Source organism: Silene latifolia, chromosome 8, assembly GCF_048544455.1.
Source record: "Silene latifolia isolate original U9 population chromosome 8, ASM4854445v1, whole genome shotgun sequence".
Classification (NCBI taxonomy): Eukaryota; Viridiplantae; Streptophyta; class Magnoliopsida; order Caryophyllales; family Caryophyllaceae; genus Silene; species Silene latifolia.
This window is the reverse complement of record NC_133533.1, coordinates 104,046,765-104,061,634: the sequence shown is the minus strand read 5'-3', so window position 1 is coordinate 104,061,634 and position 14,870 is coordinate 104,046,765. Positions and strand designations below refer to the sequence as shown.

The window sequence follows — 14,870 nt, the reverse complement described above, 5'->3', positions numbered from 1 at the left end:
TACAAATTAATTATACTATATAGTTTTAAATCACTAGCACCGTGTGATGGACCCGATTAAGGGATCTCAATGCAAATATTATATAGTTTGGGTTAAAATTAAATTATATAGAAACTTGGTAATTTTCCTAAACATTTGTAAGAGACTAAAACATGGTCAATTTCCTTAAAATAAAATAATTAATTAAGATGGTCAATTTCAAGGAGACTATATAAGAACGAATATGCTTAGTAATTTTCTTAAATATTTATAGAAGACTAGAAGATGGCCAATTTCCTTAAAATAAAATAATTAATTAATATAAACATGCACACTTATGGTATTAATTATTATTATCATCATAAAATTATATATTAAATTTAAAATCTATGCAATTTTATTAAACTTTACAGTTTATTAGATGTATAGAGATGTTAATTATTTAACATAATAGCCTTTACATTAGAGGGTACCATAGCCAAAAAAAATGGAACCTCAAGGATACCATATGCAGATTCTTAAAAGTAGGGGTAACATGGAAAATCTGACAAAATTAAGGGGTACCACGGAAAATTTCCGTATCTCAATTATGATAAAATTTTTTTGAAGAAAAACAACGTACAAATCTTAATGGAGAATAGTAAAAGCTAATTATATTAATGTATACGATAACTATTTTAGTACAAATTTAACTATTTTATATGATAGAAAGTACCATACATGTGGGTGTATGGTATAAGAATTGACCTCTTTTAGTTTTTGTAAGAATATTAATGTATACGCTTTATGTATTGTTGTCGCTTATAATTTATAAATAGTTATAATAATGTATTCAATTTATTGTTTAATTGTGTGATATTTATACATTAATATTACAGTTTACAATATATCAATTGGTCGTTAATCAGATTTTTCTCTAATTACTTTTAATAATTCTTATGTGTATTTTTGTCAAAACAAATTTTTCTCTTTTAGTAAGTACTCCGTACTTTGTAAGATTTTTTTTTTTTACTTCATTGTCTACAATTTCACTAATTTCTGTCTCTTGACCTTGATGACCTAATAGAAAAAATAGTAAAATACTTATCCTTCATGCTCTAATCGAAGTTCATTTAAATCACTCACATTCAAGTATAATGAAACGTAAAGTATATTATGATCACTGTCGAAATAAATTTTTAAAAACGATAAAGTTTGTTGTGTTCTACCGTATTATTGATTATTAATTTAGATGAGTTGTATTATTTGTTGATAACCATTAACTTACGTATGTAAGTAATATCGTAAAATAGTTCATTGTAACTTTTACGTGATTTATGATGTTTAGCTAATTATGTTATTTGTTTTTTTTGTATGTTATAACTTAAAAGCGAAACTATATAACAAAATAGTGTTCGTTCTAAACATATTACAGTTTACGCCCAATGGCATGAAAATAGAACACTAATTTTCACAGTTAAATTTGGAGAAACTAATAATTGAATTAAATTAACACCTTAGAAATCATGGAGGCAGCAAAAGTGGCAAACTAAAAAAAAAATTGTCACTGGTAAGAAAGTGTGACACTTGGCACCTATAGACTAATGTGGCCAAATGAGTAGATGCCAAATAGCATATACTTTTTGGGAAACGATTATCATGGAGCTAATTTCTCTGCTCCCTTGGTTTCTTTATCTCCGTGTAGTTTTAAAGCACACTGTATTTTCACACTTTTACAATATTCAGACAAGTTTTCTTTTGTAATTTCTAAGAAAGTAAATATTAAAAAGGAGGTAAAGATGGATAGCAAAAGAGCGGATTTGATGAGGTTGTTTTTATTGGCCGTCGTGGTAGCGTTGGTGGTCGCCAAGGTTGCCGACGCTAATGAAGATGAATCTTGGACTGGTTGGGCTCGCCAAAAGATTTATGGTTCCGGGTAATTTTCTTGCTTTTTTGCATTTTTTCTAAACACGGAATATTATGTAGGACTGTCTCATATCGACTTATATAATACTCCCTCCGTCCCGGTCAATTGTTGTCATTTGGTTTTGGCATAAAGACTAAGAAAAAAGTAAGGGGCTAAATACTAAATGACAAGTAGAACAAATGTAGTATAAAGATCAAATTGCTCATTGAATTTATCTTAAAATAAAAATGACAACAATTGATCAGACACCCTAATATGAAAAAAGACTACAAATGACCGGAACAGAGGGAGTACTCCCTATTAATAATAACAATAAGCTAATAACCTGACCAGACAGTGTTGCTTGTGCCGTCACAAATTAGAATTTTCGTAACCTGATATCGAGTAACTTATTCGTGTATAAGTCGTGTTATCAGAAATATAACACCCACCTATTGGGGAAGCCAGGATTTATGGTTAAGGGCAAAAAATTTTAGCGGACCGAACTAATGATGGCATAATGTAAACTTTGAAGAAAAGTCGGAAATTGAAAGTAAAACTTTCGAATTTTTCATTGACCAGCGGGGCAAAGTTGGCTCGGCTCAGTTGATATTAAAAATAAGTTGATGTAACAAATAAGCTGTGACCCAAATCCATTAATTTCCTGCTAGATTGTCCGACTTATTATTTCGTGTTGAATTGTGTCGTTCTAGGGGCTACGTATTAGAATTGTTTTCTAAAATGGTGCTCAAAACAAAAAAAATTATGAAAATAGCTCGAGTTTGAAACTTATTACTGAAAATGGGTCCACGTAAGATTGGGATATGTGAAAAATTGCTTCGGAAATAAGCCGCTTAGTGACTCTTCATGAAGTCGCCCACCCACGGAGCGACTAGAATTTTTGAAAAAAAAAATAAAAATAAACTTTGTATGTTGGGAAGATTCGAACCGTGTTCACGCTACAGAACATACCTACCCTCCCATGAGTTCTACTAACTACACCACTTATAATGCTTTGATAACTAAGTGCACTGACAAATTTATAATCTGTATTAACTATCAAATACATCGCTCATGATTAATATGTTATATTATTATCATCGTTTCCTGAGTTAATAATGTTTCAGGTGGTATAGTACTATAGTGGTTAGGACTTGCACAAATACTACTATACAACTTGTTGTACAAGAGCATTGTACAACCATCATAAATTTAATCGAGTTTATGTATATTTTTTTCGATCTTTTATAACTTTTGATTTATATTTAAATTTTTTTATGTCAAAATTAAAATCTAGTTGAGCTTATATATACTATTCTTGAATTTCATTATAATTTTTTAAAATCAATATTTTTATAATGGAGCTCAAGTTCTTTCTAATAAAGCTCGTAATGTATAGGTGTAAGTTCAAATAATTCATTATAAAGCTCGGATTCTTTACTATACAACCAATACAACTGGTTGTATAGTCTACATACTGTAGGACTTTGGATTTCTAATAATGTCTCGGCACCCCAAGTTCGATTTTGCATAGGCTCATTTTATTTATTTATTTTTTGGGTAGAAATACCATAGTTGGACTCAAGCCGCTGGCCCACTGAGCGACTTGGGCCTCAACTCGCTAGCTCCTAGAGCGACTTGGCTTGAAAGTTATAGCCACTGCATTTATATTCACACGGGATATGGCCGCTTAACGGGAAAGCGACTTGAATACGAGCCTAGCTTCGGGTATGACGTGGACCCATTTTTGATAATAAGTTTTAACCTCGCTCTATTTTGATAATTTCTTTAGTGTTAAGCCCTATTTTAGAAAAAAATTCTACGTATTAGCTAAGCAAGTTTTTTCAAACTTGGAGGGTTTCCTTATCTACTTTTTCTCTTTGTAACGGAAATGTGATTCTAAATCTGTTAAAATTTACGCTTTTAGGCCTCATCTCAATATCCATTTCAACTATAGTTTTCGTTATCAATCTAAGACGAGGGAGCCTCTTGATGAATCTAGGTGTGACATGAATTTAAAATCCACGCAGAAAATTAATTAGGATTCTCTCCATTTTTTTCCAAAAGAAATGGAGGTACAATGGTACATTCTTTATTGATGATTGAAATTTCATGTTGGGACGATCTAACAGTCATAATTTCATTATAAAAAGTAACCCTTTGGTAAAAACTCGAGGATAAAAGATAGTTGTAGCACTTGGGATTTGCATTTTATGTCAAATTTATCATGTTTATGTTTCTCATCACACGAGGATTTGTGATTCTATGACGTTAAAAGGATTACTCATAATTTTCATGACAGAAAATGGAGTGTAAAAGAAGGGGCGGAAAATATGGTGCATAAAGCTGAAGATTCAGCTTCTGGTAACTTAATTTCCTTTATTGTCACCAATTTACGCAATCAATTAACATTGACTATTCGTCTTACTTGTATCCCTCTAATTTTCAGAGGCCTCAAATTATGTATCTGACAAGGCCAAAGGCGCAAAGGACTCAGCTTCCGAGACGATGTCAAGTGCTAAGGGAGGTGCTAAAAAAATAATGCACAAAGCTGAAGATTCAGCTTCTGGTAACTTAATTTTCTTTGTTGTCACCAATTTACGCAATCTATTAACATTGACTATTCATCTTACTTGTATTGCTCTAATTTTCAGAGGCGTCAAATTATGTATCTGACAAGGCCAAAGGCGCAAAAGAATCAGCTTCCGAGACAATGTCCGGTGCTAAGGGAGGTGTTAAAAAAATGATGCACAAAGCTGAAGATTCAGCTTCTGGTAACTTAATTTCCTTTGTTGTCACCAATTTACGCAATCAATTAACATTGACTATTCATCTTACTTGTATTCCTCTAATTTTCAGAGGCGACAAATTATGTATCTGACAAGGCCAAAGGCGCAAAGAACTCAGCTTCCGAGACGATGTCCAGTGCTAAGGGAGGGGCTAAAAAAATGATGCACAAAGCTGAAGATTCAGCTTCTGGTAACTTAATTTCTTTCGATGTAACCAATTTACGCAATCTATTAACATTGACTATTCGTCTTACTTGTATTCCTCATTTTCAGAGGCTTCAAATTATGTGTCTGACAAGGCCAAAGGCGCAACGGACTCAGTTTCCGAGACGATGTCCAGTGCTAAGGGAGGTGCTAAAAAAATGATGCACAAAGCTGAAGATTCAGCTTCTGGTAACTACTTTCCTTTTCTATAGCCAATGTACGCAGTGGTAGAGCCATATTTGAGCTTAGAGGGCGAAAAAAATTTAACTCTTCAAAAAATTCAACCGCCCCACCACTGAATGTACGCAATACATTAACATTGACTATTGTTCTAACTTCTATTTCTCGAATTTGCAGAGGCTTCAAATTATGTATCTGATAAGGCCAAAGGCGCCAAGGACTCCGCTTCCGAGACAATGTCCAGTGCTAAGGGAGGGGCTAAAAAAATGATGCACAAAGCTGGAGATTCAGCTTCTGGTAACTTAATTTCTTTTGATGTAACCACTTTACGCAATCTATTAACATTGACTATTCGTCTTACTTGTATTCCTCATTTTCAGAGGCTTCAAATTATGTGTCTGACAAAGCCAAAGGCGCAAAGGACTCAGTTTCCGAGACGATGTCCAGTGCTAAGGGAGGTGCTAAAAAAATGATGCACAAAGCTGAAGATTCAGCTTCTGGTAACTACTTTCCTTTTCTATAGCCAATGTACGCAGTGGTAGAGCCAGATTTGAGCTTAGGGGCGAAAAAAATTTAACTCTTCAAAAAATTCAACCGCCCCACCACTGAATGTACGCAATACATTAACATTGAATATTGTTCTAACTTCTATTTCTGGAATTTGCAGAGGCTTCAAATTATGTATCTGATAAGGCCAAAGGCGCCAAGGACTCGGCTTCCGAGACAATGTCCAGTGCTAAAGGAGGTGCTAAAAAAATGATGCACAAAGCTGGAGATTCAGCTTCTGGTAACTTATCCGTTGCTATGACCAATTTACGCATGCAATATATTAACATTGACTATTCTTCTTACCTCTATTCCTCGCATTTCCAGAGGCTTCAAATTATGTATCTGACAAGGCCAAAGGCGCAAAGGACTCGGCTTCCGAGACAATGTCAAGTGCTAAGGGAGGTGCTAAAAAAATGATGCACAAAGCTGAAGATTCAGCTTATGGTAATTCAATAGTCTTCTTTTCTTTATTTACAACCGTTTCATCTACATTGGCAATTGCTTATACTGTAACTGTGTAACGTGTTTGTATCCTTATATTCCACTCTCCATTACCCTTTTTAGATGCATCAAAATATGTCTCTGACAAGGCCAAAGGTGCTAAGGACTCGGCTTCGAAGACGGTGGATAAAGTTTAAGATTCGGCTTCCGATGAATAATTTTTCCTTTATTTTCAACCATTTGCTTAAGCAATTTGACTCTGATATGTTTCAGTACTTTGATTACACTTCAGCTAATAACATATCACTACTTGCCCGTAATCATTGCTAATTTCACTACTCTTGCCGTAATTATTATTACTGTCACTACTGCACATTAATATTGATAATTTCACTACTCCCGCCGTAATTATTGTTAGAGTGAGCAATAAGAAATAAAATCAAGCTACTTTCACTAAACAGTTTGATACCAAAGGCCAGGGAGAAGATGGGTCGATACTTGAATAGTTGAACTCACAATACCCATTTAAAAGAATTGGCACACACAAAATCATGCTAAAATGCAGAATATGAGAAAAATATTCAAGCCATTCTCATTATATCTAATAGTTATATTTAAATTTAATAATATGATCAAGTACTCTCCATTAATATATGTACGTTGTTTTTCTTCAATTTTTTTTATCATAATTGAGATACGGAAATTTTTCATGGTACCCCTTAATTTTGTCAGATTTTCCATGTTACCCCTACTTTTAAGAATCTGCATATGGTATCCTTGAGGTTCCATTTTTTTGCCCATGGTACCCTCTAATGTAAAGGCTTTATATTAAATAATTAACATCTCGATACATCTAATAAACTATAAAGTTTAATAAAATTGCATAAATTTTAAATTTAATATATAATTTTATGATGATAATAATTAATACCATAAGTGTGCATGTTTATATTAATTAATTATTTTATTTTAAGGAACTTGACCATCTTCTAGTCTTCTATAAATATTTAGGAAAATTACTAGGCATCTTCGTTCTTTTATAGTCTCCTTGAAATTGACCATCTTAATTAATTATTTTATTTTAAAGATTTTTTTTCTTTTGAAATATATTTTTTTAAGGAAATTGACAATCTTAATTAATTATTTTATTTTAAGGAATTTGACCATGTTTTAATCTCTTACAAACGTTTAGGAAAATTACCAAGTTTCTATATAATTTAATTTTAACCCAAACTATATAATATTTGCATTGAGATCCCTTAACCGGGTCCATCACACGGTGCTAGTGATTTAAAACTATATAGTATAATTAATTTGTATAACTTTCTTTAATTACATTGAAGTCCCTTGGTTTCTGGATTTAATATATAGTATAGATGAGTAGCAATTGTCCGTATTCGGGATCTGGTTGGATGTTGAACTAAGTGCAAAAAAGATGGTGTAATTCAGAGTATGTTATTTGTCCCACATTGAAATACAATGCAGGTTTGATGAATATATATACAACATATAAATAGTAGAATTGTTCCGCATCAGAAAAATAATCCAAGTTCGGTGAATATATTACTTATAAACAGTAGAATTGTCTTACATCGAAAGATTAGTATAAGGTAGGGTGATTATATGATTATATATAAGAGTTAACACACGTATATATTAATCTTTTATTTTTTTTGAAAGAGATTTTTTAATAATATGTAAACAAATCATTAGGCATAGAATGTAAACATTAAACCCTTATAACGTTTTTTTTTTTGCATTATAAATAAGTTAATTATCCCGTTGCAACGCACGGACATTCAAACTAGTACTATATATTAATTTCAGAAACCAAGGGATTTCAATGTAATTAAATAAATCTATACAAATTAATTATACTATATAGTTTTTAATCATGACACTGTGTGATGGACCCGATCAAGGAACTTCAATGTAAATATTATATAGTTTTGGTTGAAGTATAAGTTTAGAGAATACTATAATACTAGTATTGGTGCCCGGCTTCGCCCGGGCTACCTTTACTTACCATTAAATTTTTTTTTCATTAAATAAAATTACTTAAAGTTGCATAACTCATAAATTTATCATTAATATATTTTTTATCACATATCCTAATATTACGATGAAATAAATTTTGAGACAAAATCACTACTCCCGCTATTAATATTTTACTCTTATTAATGAAACAATAGTAATAACATTTCACTACTTGCCCGTAATCATCGTTACTTTCACTACTCCCGCCGTAATTATTGTTACTGTCACTACTGCCGCATTTGATAATTTCACTATTACCGCATTAATATTGATTATTTCACTACTCCCTTTGTTGTTTCTACCACTTTCACTAATTTCGTTGATAATATTGTTATTTTTACTATTCAAATGAATGATTACACTATCATATAACTATATCCAATGTTACTACAAATCTTTTCTTTACTAACGAAATTACTTTTACTACTTAGGCATGCAATTTTAAGAGGATTATATATTTATCTAAATATATTACATATATACATTAAATCAAATCGAAAGAATTATGCAATATTATATATTATGGAATCTAACTTGAATTATTTATAACCTACTTATTATATTTTTGTATGTTAAATAATTAACATCTCTATACATCTAATAAAATATACTAAAGTTTTATAAAATTGCATATATTTTAAATTTAATATATAATTTTATGATGATAATAATTAATACTATAAGTGTGTATGTTTATACTAATTAATTATTTTATTTTAAGGAAATTGACCATCTTCTAGTTTTCTATAAATATTTAGGAAAATTATCAGACATCTTCTTTCTTTTAGTCTCCTTGAAATTGACCATCTTAATTAATTATTTTATTTTAAGGAAATTGACCATATTTAGGAAAATTATCAAGCTTTTATATAATTTAATTTTAACCCAAACTATATATTATTTACATTGAGATCCTTTAATCGGATCCATCACACGATGCTAGTGATTTAAAACTATATAGTATAATTAATTTGTATAACTTCTTTAATTACATTGAAGTCCCTTGGTTTCTGGATTTAATATATAGTATTGATGATGATTTTCCTTAAAATAACATGCCCACCTATGGTATTAATTAGTATAAAAATGTTAATTATTTAACATACACGAATATAAAATAAGTATTTTATATTTTGGAAACTATTAAAAGGTAAATAAATCAATCTAGATTTCCAAAAAATATAATATTCCATAATTCATTAGATTTATAATTTAATTAGTAAATAATAATAATTGCTCTTAAATAATATTCTGATCTAATATTTCAGATTTATTTAAATATATAACTCTAATATAACTAGATAATCAACTACTATGATATGATAGTAACCACCATGTGAGTAGTAAAAGCAACAATAATAACAAGCGGAGTAGTGAAAGTCATATTAACAGCAATGAGAGTAGTGAAATTAACAATAATAAATACGTGAGTAGTGAAAGAAAAATTATGAAGGCGGGAGAGGTGGAAGTAATAGTACTATAGTAGTCACAAAATATGTAATGAAAGTAATAATAGGAACAACGGAGAAAGTATGAAAAATTAACTAACAATTCAATTTTAAGAAAATATTAATTTATTTAAATATATGAGTTTGACAAAACTAACGAATTAACCGTGAAAATAGCATGTCGGTGTATAATTAATTATACAAACGATCATATTCACATTATATAATAGTGATTTAGAAGTTACGAGTATGATTCACGATTATATAAACTCCTTGCATCACCCTTCACGTTGCCTTTGTCTTCCCTTCCAAAGTCCACTCCATTAAACTAATCCATCACCAAACCAATCAATTTAACAATCATGGATTCCTCCCTCGGCCACGTCGGACGTCACCGCCACGAGAACCGCCGACATGACTACGACGATGACGACGACAACAACAACTATGAACAACCTCCTCCACCTCCTCACTTTAACAACCCTTACCCACCTCCCCCACATCAAACCTACCCACCACCTTCCTACGACGGAGGCGCATACGAACAGCAGCCATCGTACGGGGGTGGATACGACGCACCGCCTCCAGAACATTCATACGATAACCAATATTATCCTTCCAGTGAAAATGAGCCCCCCACGGACCACCACAGGTTTAGGCCTCATATGCCGAACTTCATTGGATCGCATTTTCACCATGGTTCTGATGATCATGGTGGCAGTACTTATGGTGGTGGTGGTGATGATGGGCCTGAGTTGGGCTCCCTTGAAAACAAGCCCAGTCACAAGATTTACTGTAAAGCGGGTGGTGAACGGTATGCGGTTGGTATTCGTGATGGTAAGGTTGTTCTTACTCATCCTGATACTTCTGATCTTACTCAGGTTTGTTTCATTTTCATTCTTTGACTACTTTTGTTTCGATAACATTAAAGTAGTTAGATTAGTTTCAAGGGTGGTCGTGAATTTGCCTAGGCTGGGTCTAAATTATTTGTTTACCTTTGTTAATTTCTAGGAAAAATAAAATTAAAAAAGTAAACAAATGATTAAAACAGGCCGTTGACTTTTTTTTTATCATTGAAATGAGTACAATCGAGAATGCCGAGATGAATGCATGTTATCATGTTGTGGATATTTAATTTAACATGGCGAATGGTCGATTTGGACGGATATATGAATACAGAATAAATATCGACATGTGAAATCGATAGAAATGATCGATCCTAATTAACATGGATGAATGGTTTAATCAAGATAATTTGTGCATTTAGTTCATTTTGGTTAACAAAGGGGCCGGGTGAGTGTTTCAGCACTGGTGCAAAGACGAGAGATACAGCACAAAGGTGAAGGACAAAGATGGTTATCCCAGTTTCATTTTGGTTAACAAAGGCACTGGACAAGCTGTTAAACACTCTATTTCTTGTCATCCAGTGAGTTAATTAATTTTCCGCTTCTTTTCCAATTATATTATCCTTGTATGTGTTTGTTACTATAAATTTGCATTAATGTATATCGGTGCGATCCAGGTGCAATTAGCCCCTTACAATCCAGGGGAGCTTGATGAATCTGTGTTGTGGACAGAGGGCAAGGACATGGGGCATGGGTTTAGAACAATCAGGACAATAAATAATGTAAAGTTGGTTATGGATGCTTGGAATGCTGATAAAGATCATGGTGGAATTCATGATGGAACTCTTATTGCACTTTATGAGACTTGGAAAGGCGATAATCAGAATCAGCAATGGAAGATCACACTCCATTGTACGTAAATTCTTCCTAATCTCAATCATCTCCTGCATCTTAATCATATTAATTATTCCAACTAGAATTATATTTCCTAGTATAACTAATCCATGTTACGAATTACATAGCATACAAGACAGAGTATACAGTTCTTGATCATCATTTGCCATTTTTTAGATAGTACTCCGTATTAGCTATATACGGTGGTAATCGAATTTTTTTTCCAAAATGGGGTTTAATAACAAACAATTTAACGAAATGGGGCGACTTTGATACTAATTACCCAAAATGGGTCCACGTAGGCTCGGTTTTGGCAATACTAGGGTGGGGATTAAGGTCGCTTAGCGGGAGAGCGACTTGAGGCCAAACCGCCGAGCGACTTAACCACAAAAAAAAAAAAAAAAAAAAAATACAGAAGGTGTAGTTGATGGGAATTGAACCCGCAATCTGAATCCATTCAAATCACACCCCTAACCATAACACCTAGCATAAGGTAATAATTCATTAGGGTGATTAAAATACATATTTAACGCTATGAGAATTGAATGCGTTTTGAGACTTTTAATAATAATTATTAAATACTCCCTTCTAGTCGCGTTTTTCTTCCCCTTTGATGTGGGCACAAGATTTTAGGAGATGATTAAAGAATAAATAAAGGAAGATGGTGTGGTTTATGAATTGAAGAGAGGAATGAATAATTAGAAATTAAATAAGTAATTGTGAGTAATGCGGGGTTTGGTGATAGGAGAGAGGGATGAATAAAATAAGAGTAAAAGTTAGGTGGGGTTTGATGATAGGAGAGATGGATGAATAAAATAAGAGTAAAAGTTTCCAAAATAAGAAAAGGAAAGAAAACCTGAATAATCCGTTTAAGAAAATAGGGAAGAAAATAGTAAATAGGAGGGAGTATTATGTTTTAACTACTGGATTTTGACATGTAAATTTGCTTGTATTGGTGGTTAGCGTCAATAGAATAACTGTTTGTTTTGATGAAGATCTTGTGTTCGATTCCGCTTATCAATCTTTTTTTTCTTCTTCTTTTTTTTTTTTTTTTTTTTTTTTTTGCAAAGGAGGGTGACTTGAGCTAAAATCGCTCACTCCTTAAGCGACTTGTCTGGAAGTAGAGTACTAAGGTTTGGGTGGACTTTAAGTGACACTTTGGGTAAGGTCGTTGAGCGGGAGAGCGACTTGAATCCGAGTCTAGTTTCGATCATGACGTGGACCCATTTTGGATAAATACTTTCAAACCCAACCCATTTCGTTAATTTGTTTGTGTTTAAGTCCCATTTTAGAAAAAAAAATCCCTCGATTTCAAAATGATATTCTCATTTGATTTTATTTACAGTCTCCAAGGCATCGCTTCAACTCTTTTTCTCCGATTTAAAGTCAACGTTTTAGACTTCGATCACTAAAATTTTAAAGTAAAAGTAAGAAAATTATTAATTATGGTATAAAGCCATGGAGGGAATATATATACTCCCACTTTCCCGGTTATTTGTTGTCCATTTTTATATTAGGGTGTCTCAGTCATTTGTTGTCCTTTCTATTTTAAGAATGAAGTTTATAAGCAATTTGATCATTTACACTCAATTTGTTCCACTTGTCATTTAGTAATTGACTCATTCCTCTTACCTTGGTCTTTGTGTCAAAACCAAAGGACAACAATTGACAGGGACGGATGGAGTATTAAATATTGCCTAGAGCTGATTAAAAGCGGGCTTGGGCCGGACACGGGCCGGGCCTAGCTGCTAAAAAAGGGTTCGGTGGGCCTTATTTTATAGCCCGAGCCCGCTAAGTAGGCCAGTTTCCACTGTCCGCACCCGCCCACTTCAAAAAAGCGGGCCTGACTAAAATCAAATGCAGAAATTAGTGTTTTTATTAAAACACGAGTTTGTTATCGCTACATCTTACTAAAACTTAACAATTGTCTTTAAAAGTTTACCCTTAAGAAAGTATACTAATTTTCAAATGATAAGTTTACCAGATTTTGGAAAAAACACAAGTTTAACAATGTTCTACTACAAACATCAAAAGTTTATTTTTGCCTTGGTTTTGTGTGGCATTGTTAGCGGTTAAATACACTCCCGTGTAATAAATACTTAAAAGGTACTATCTTTATACGACAATCCCGTTAGCATGTCGATTCTCGAAGAATCTTTATACGACAAATGTAAATACCGACAATCTTCCACGTATACGTAAGGCATAAGTATTCATTTGCGCTACCTAATTGGTTTAGAGTGTACAAATTGTAATTGAAATGAACAGAGAACGTCGGAGGATTGAGGATTTTTGAGAACTTTTATAAGGTTACTTTTAATAGCGGGCCTAGCGGGCCGTCCATTGGAAATTTTCTTTAGTCTGAGCCCGTCCATTTATTCTAGCGGGCCTAGTTTTCTTATTCGTTACCTGTTTAATTTTTTATTTTTCTTGTCCAAGCCCGCTATTTTAGCGGGCCGACCCGCACTTGCTCAGCTATTTGCCCTATACATGTTGTGTTGATCAATATGTAAAGGTTTTTCATCTTGTTTTTGTCATTATTTTTGATAGTTATGCCGATAATGTTGCCATGTTGGGTATTTGTAGAGGATTATGTTAAACAAAGATAAACTGAAACTCAAATTTCTCTGAAAATTGCATAAAAATCAGCTTCGAGTATTTCATTATTGGTAACAATTTCTAAAAACATGATTATCGTACCCTTGGTTGAATGCAGGAGTGCTAAGGAGAGCTTACCCTTCTGGAAAGGGAGTTGGGAAGGATTATTGTATCAACATCGTAACTATTTTAATGTTTATTGCTTTTGTATGACGTTATCATTTCGAGACAAATTAAGTTACTTATTTGTACAAGTAATTAAATTGATTTCGCTATGAAACAGTCTGATGTATGAAACTTGTGAAATTGTTTTCATGTTGAAAAAGATGTTTGTGAGAATGTTGGATATTCTATAGTAAAGAATTTGATTATTGTATGTTTAAGTTATACTATTTTTTATGGTAATCTATATATCGAATTTTTCCGAGCGGTTCTAGGCTGTCCACATCATCAAAAATTAATTTAGGAAAGTATCTTAAATAATATTTTTGATGTAAAAAATATAGTGGAGGATTTTTTAATTATTATAATTTTATCAAAAATTAGTTTAGGGAAGCAAAATCTAGTATCTAGTATATATATAAAAGAGAGTTTTTTCGAGCGATCTGAGAGCGTCCACATCATCAAAAATCAATTTAGGAAAGTATAATTTTTGATGTAAAAAATAAAGTGGAAAATCTATTAATTATTATAATATGTATATTTCCTAAATTATATTCAAGTGATATTTCCAATTTTTATATCAAACTTTTACATTTCATTTGGCAAAAAAATATCATTAAAAAAATTATGAAAATAATATAATTAGCTTTGTGTTAAAAAATGCTATCATTAGAGTATAAATTTCATATTATTTGCACATATTAAAGATGGTGTACTTCTTAATACGTAAAATTATGTACTTTTTAGTATGTTTTGTCCCACATTGGAAAAGAAGTAGGTGTGGTGAATATACTACATATAAATAGTAGAATTGTCCCGCATCGAAAGATTAGTATAAGGTGATTTGATCATATGATTA

At 32.3% G+C, this 14,870-nt stretch overlaps 2 protein-coding genes across 4 annotated transcripts; both read left to right on the top strand.

Moving 5' to 3' along the window:
• The first annotated feature begins 1,699 nt into the window (after positions 1 to 1,699).
• On the top strand, positions 1,700 to 6,343 carry LOC141595804 (uncharacterized). 3 transcript variants are annotated; one of them, XM_074415770.1, is made up of 11 exons: positions 1,703 to 1,894; positions 4,167 to 4,228; positions 4,314 to 4,433; positions 4,519 to 4,638; positions 4,724 to 4,843; positions 4,927 to 5,046; positions 5,215 to 5,334; positions 5,418 to 5,537; positions 5,705 to 5,824; positions 5,911 to 6,030; positions 6,151 to 6,343. In XM_074415770.1, exons 1-11 carry the CDS (start codon positions 1,758 to 1,760, stop codon positions 6,222 to 6,224), a joined length of 1,233 nt encoding a protein of 410 aa, XP_074271871.1. In that variant the 5' UTR covers positions 1,703 to 1,757; the 3' UTR covers positions 6,225 to 6,343. The 3 variants fall into 3 exon arrangements, with proteins under 3 accessions (XP_074271872.1, XP_074271871.1, XP_074271873.1); XM_074415771.1 differs by lacking the exon at positions 4,519 to 4,638 and having other exon boundaries at positions 1,700 to 1,894; XM_074415772.1 differs by lacking the exon at positions 5,215 to 5,334.
• A 3,451-nt stretch (positions 6,344 to 9,794) lies between these two features.
• Positions 9,795 to 14,188, top strand: LOC141595803 (ricin B-like lectin R40G3). Its single transcript, XM_074415769.1, has 4 exons — positions 9,795 to 10,393; positions 10,819 to 10,938; positions 11,035 to 11,269; positions 13,968 to 14,188. Coding segments are annotated over exons 1-4 (876 nt in total). The 5' UTR covers positions 9,795 to 9,874; the 3' UTR covers positions 13,970 to 14,188.
• Positions 14,189 to 14,870: the final 682 nt, after the last annotated feature.

Coding starts and splice junctions, on each gene's coding strand:
- LOC141595804 (XM_074415770.1), top strand. CDS start 1,758: ATGGATAGCAAAAGAGCGGATTTGATGAGGTTGTTTTTATTGGCCGTC. Junction 1,895..4,166: donor CAAAAGATTTATGGTTCCGG/GTAATTTTCTTG, acceptor TTTTCATGACAG/AAAATGGAGTGTAAAAGAAG. Junction 5,047..5,214: donor AGCTGAAGATTCAGCTTCTG/GTAACTACTTTC, acceptor TCGAATTTGCAG/AGGCTTCAAATTATGTATCT.
- LOC141595803 (XM_074415769.1), top strand. CDS start 9,875: ATGGATTCCTCCCTCGGCCACGTCGGACGTCACCGCCACGAGAACCGC. Junction 10,394..10,818: donor ATACTTCTGATCTTACTCAG/GTTTGTTTCATT, acceptor TGAGTGTTTCAG/CACTGGTGCAAAGACGAGAG. Junction 10,939..11,034: donor ACTCTATTTCTTGTCATCCA/GTGAGTTAATTA, acceptor GGTGCGATCCAG/GTGCAATTAGCCCCTTACAA.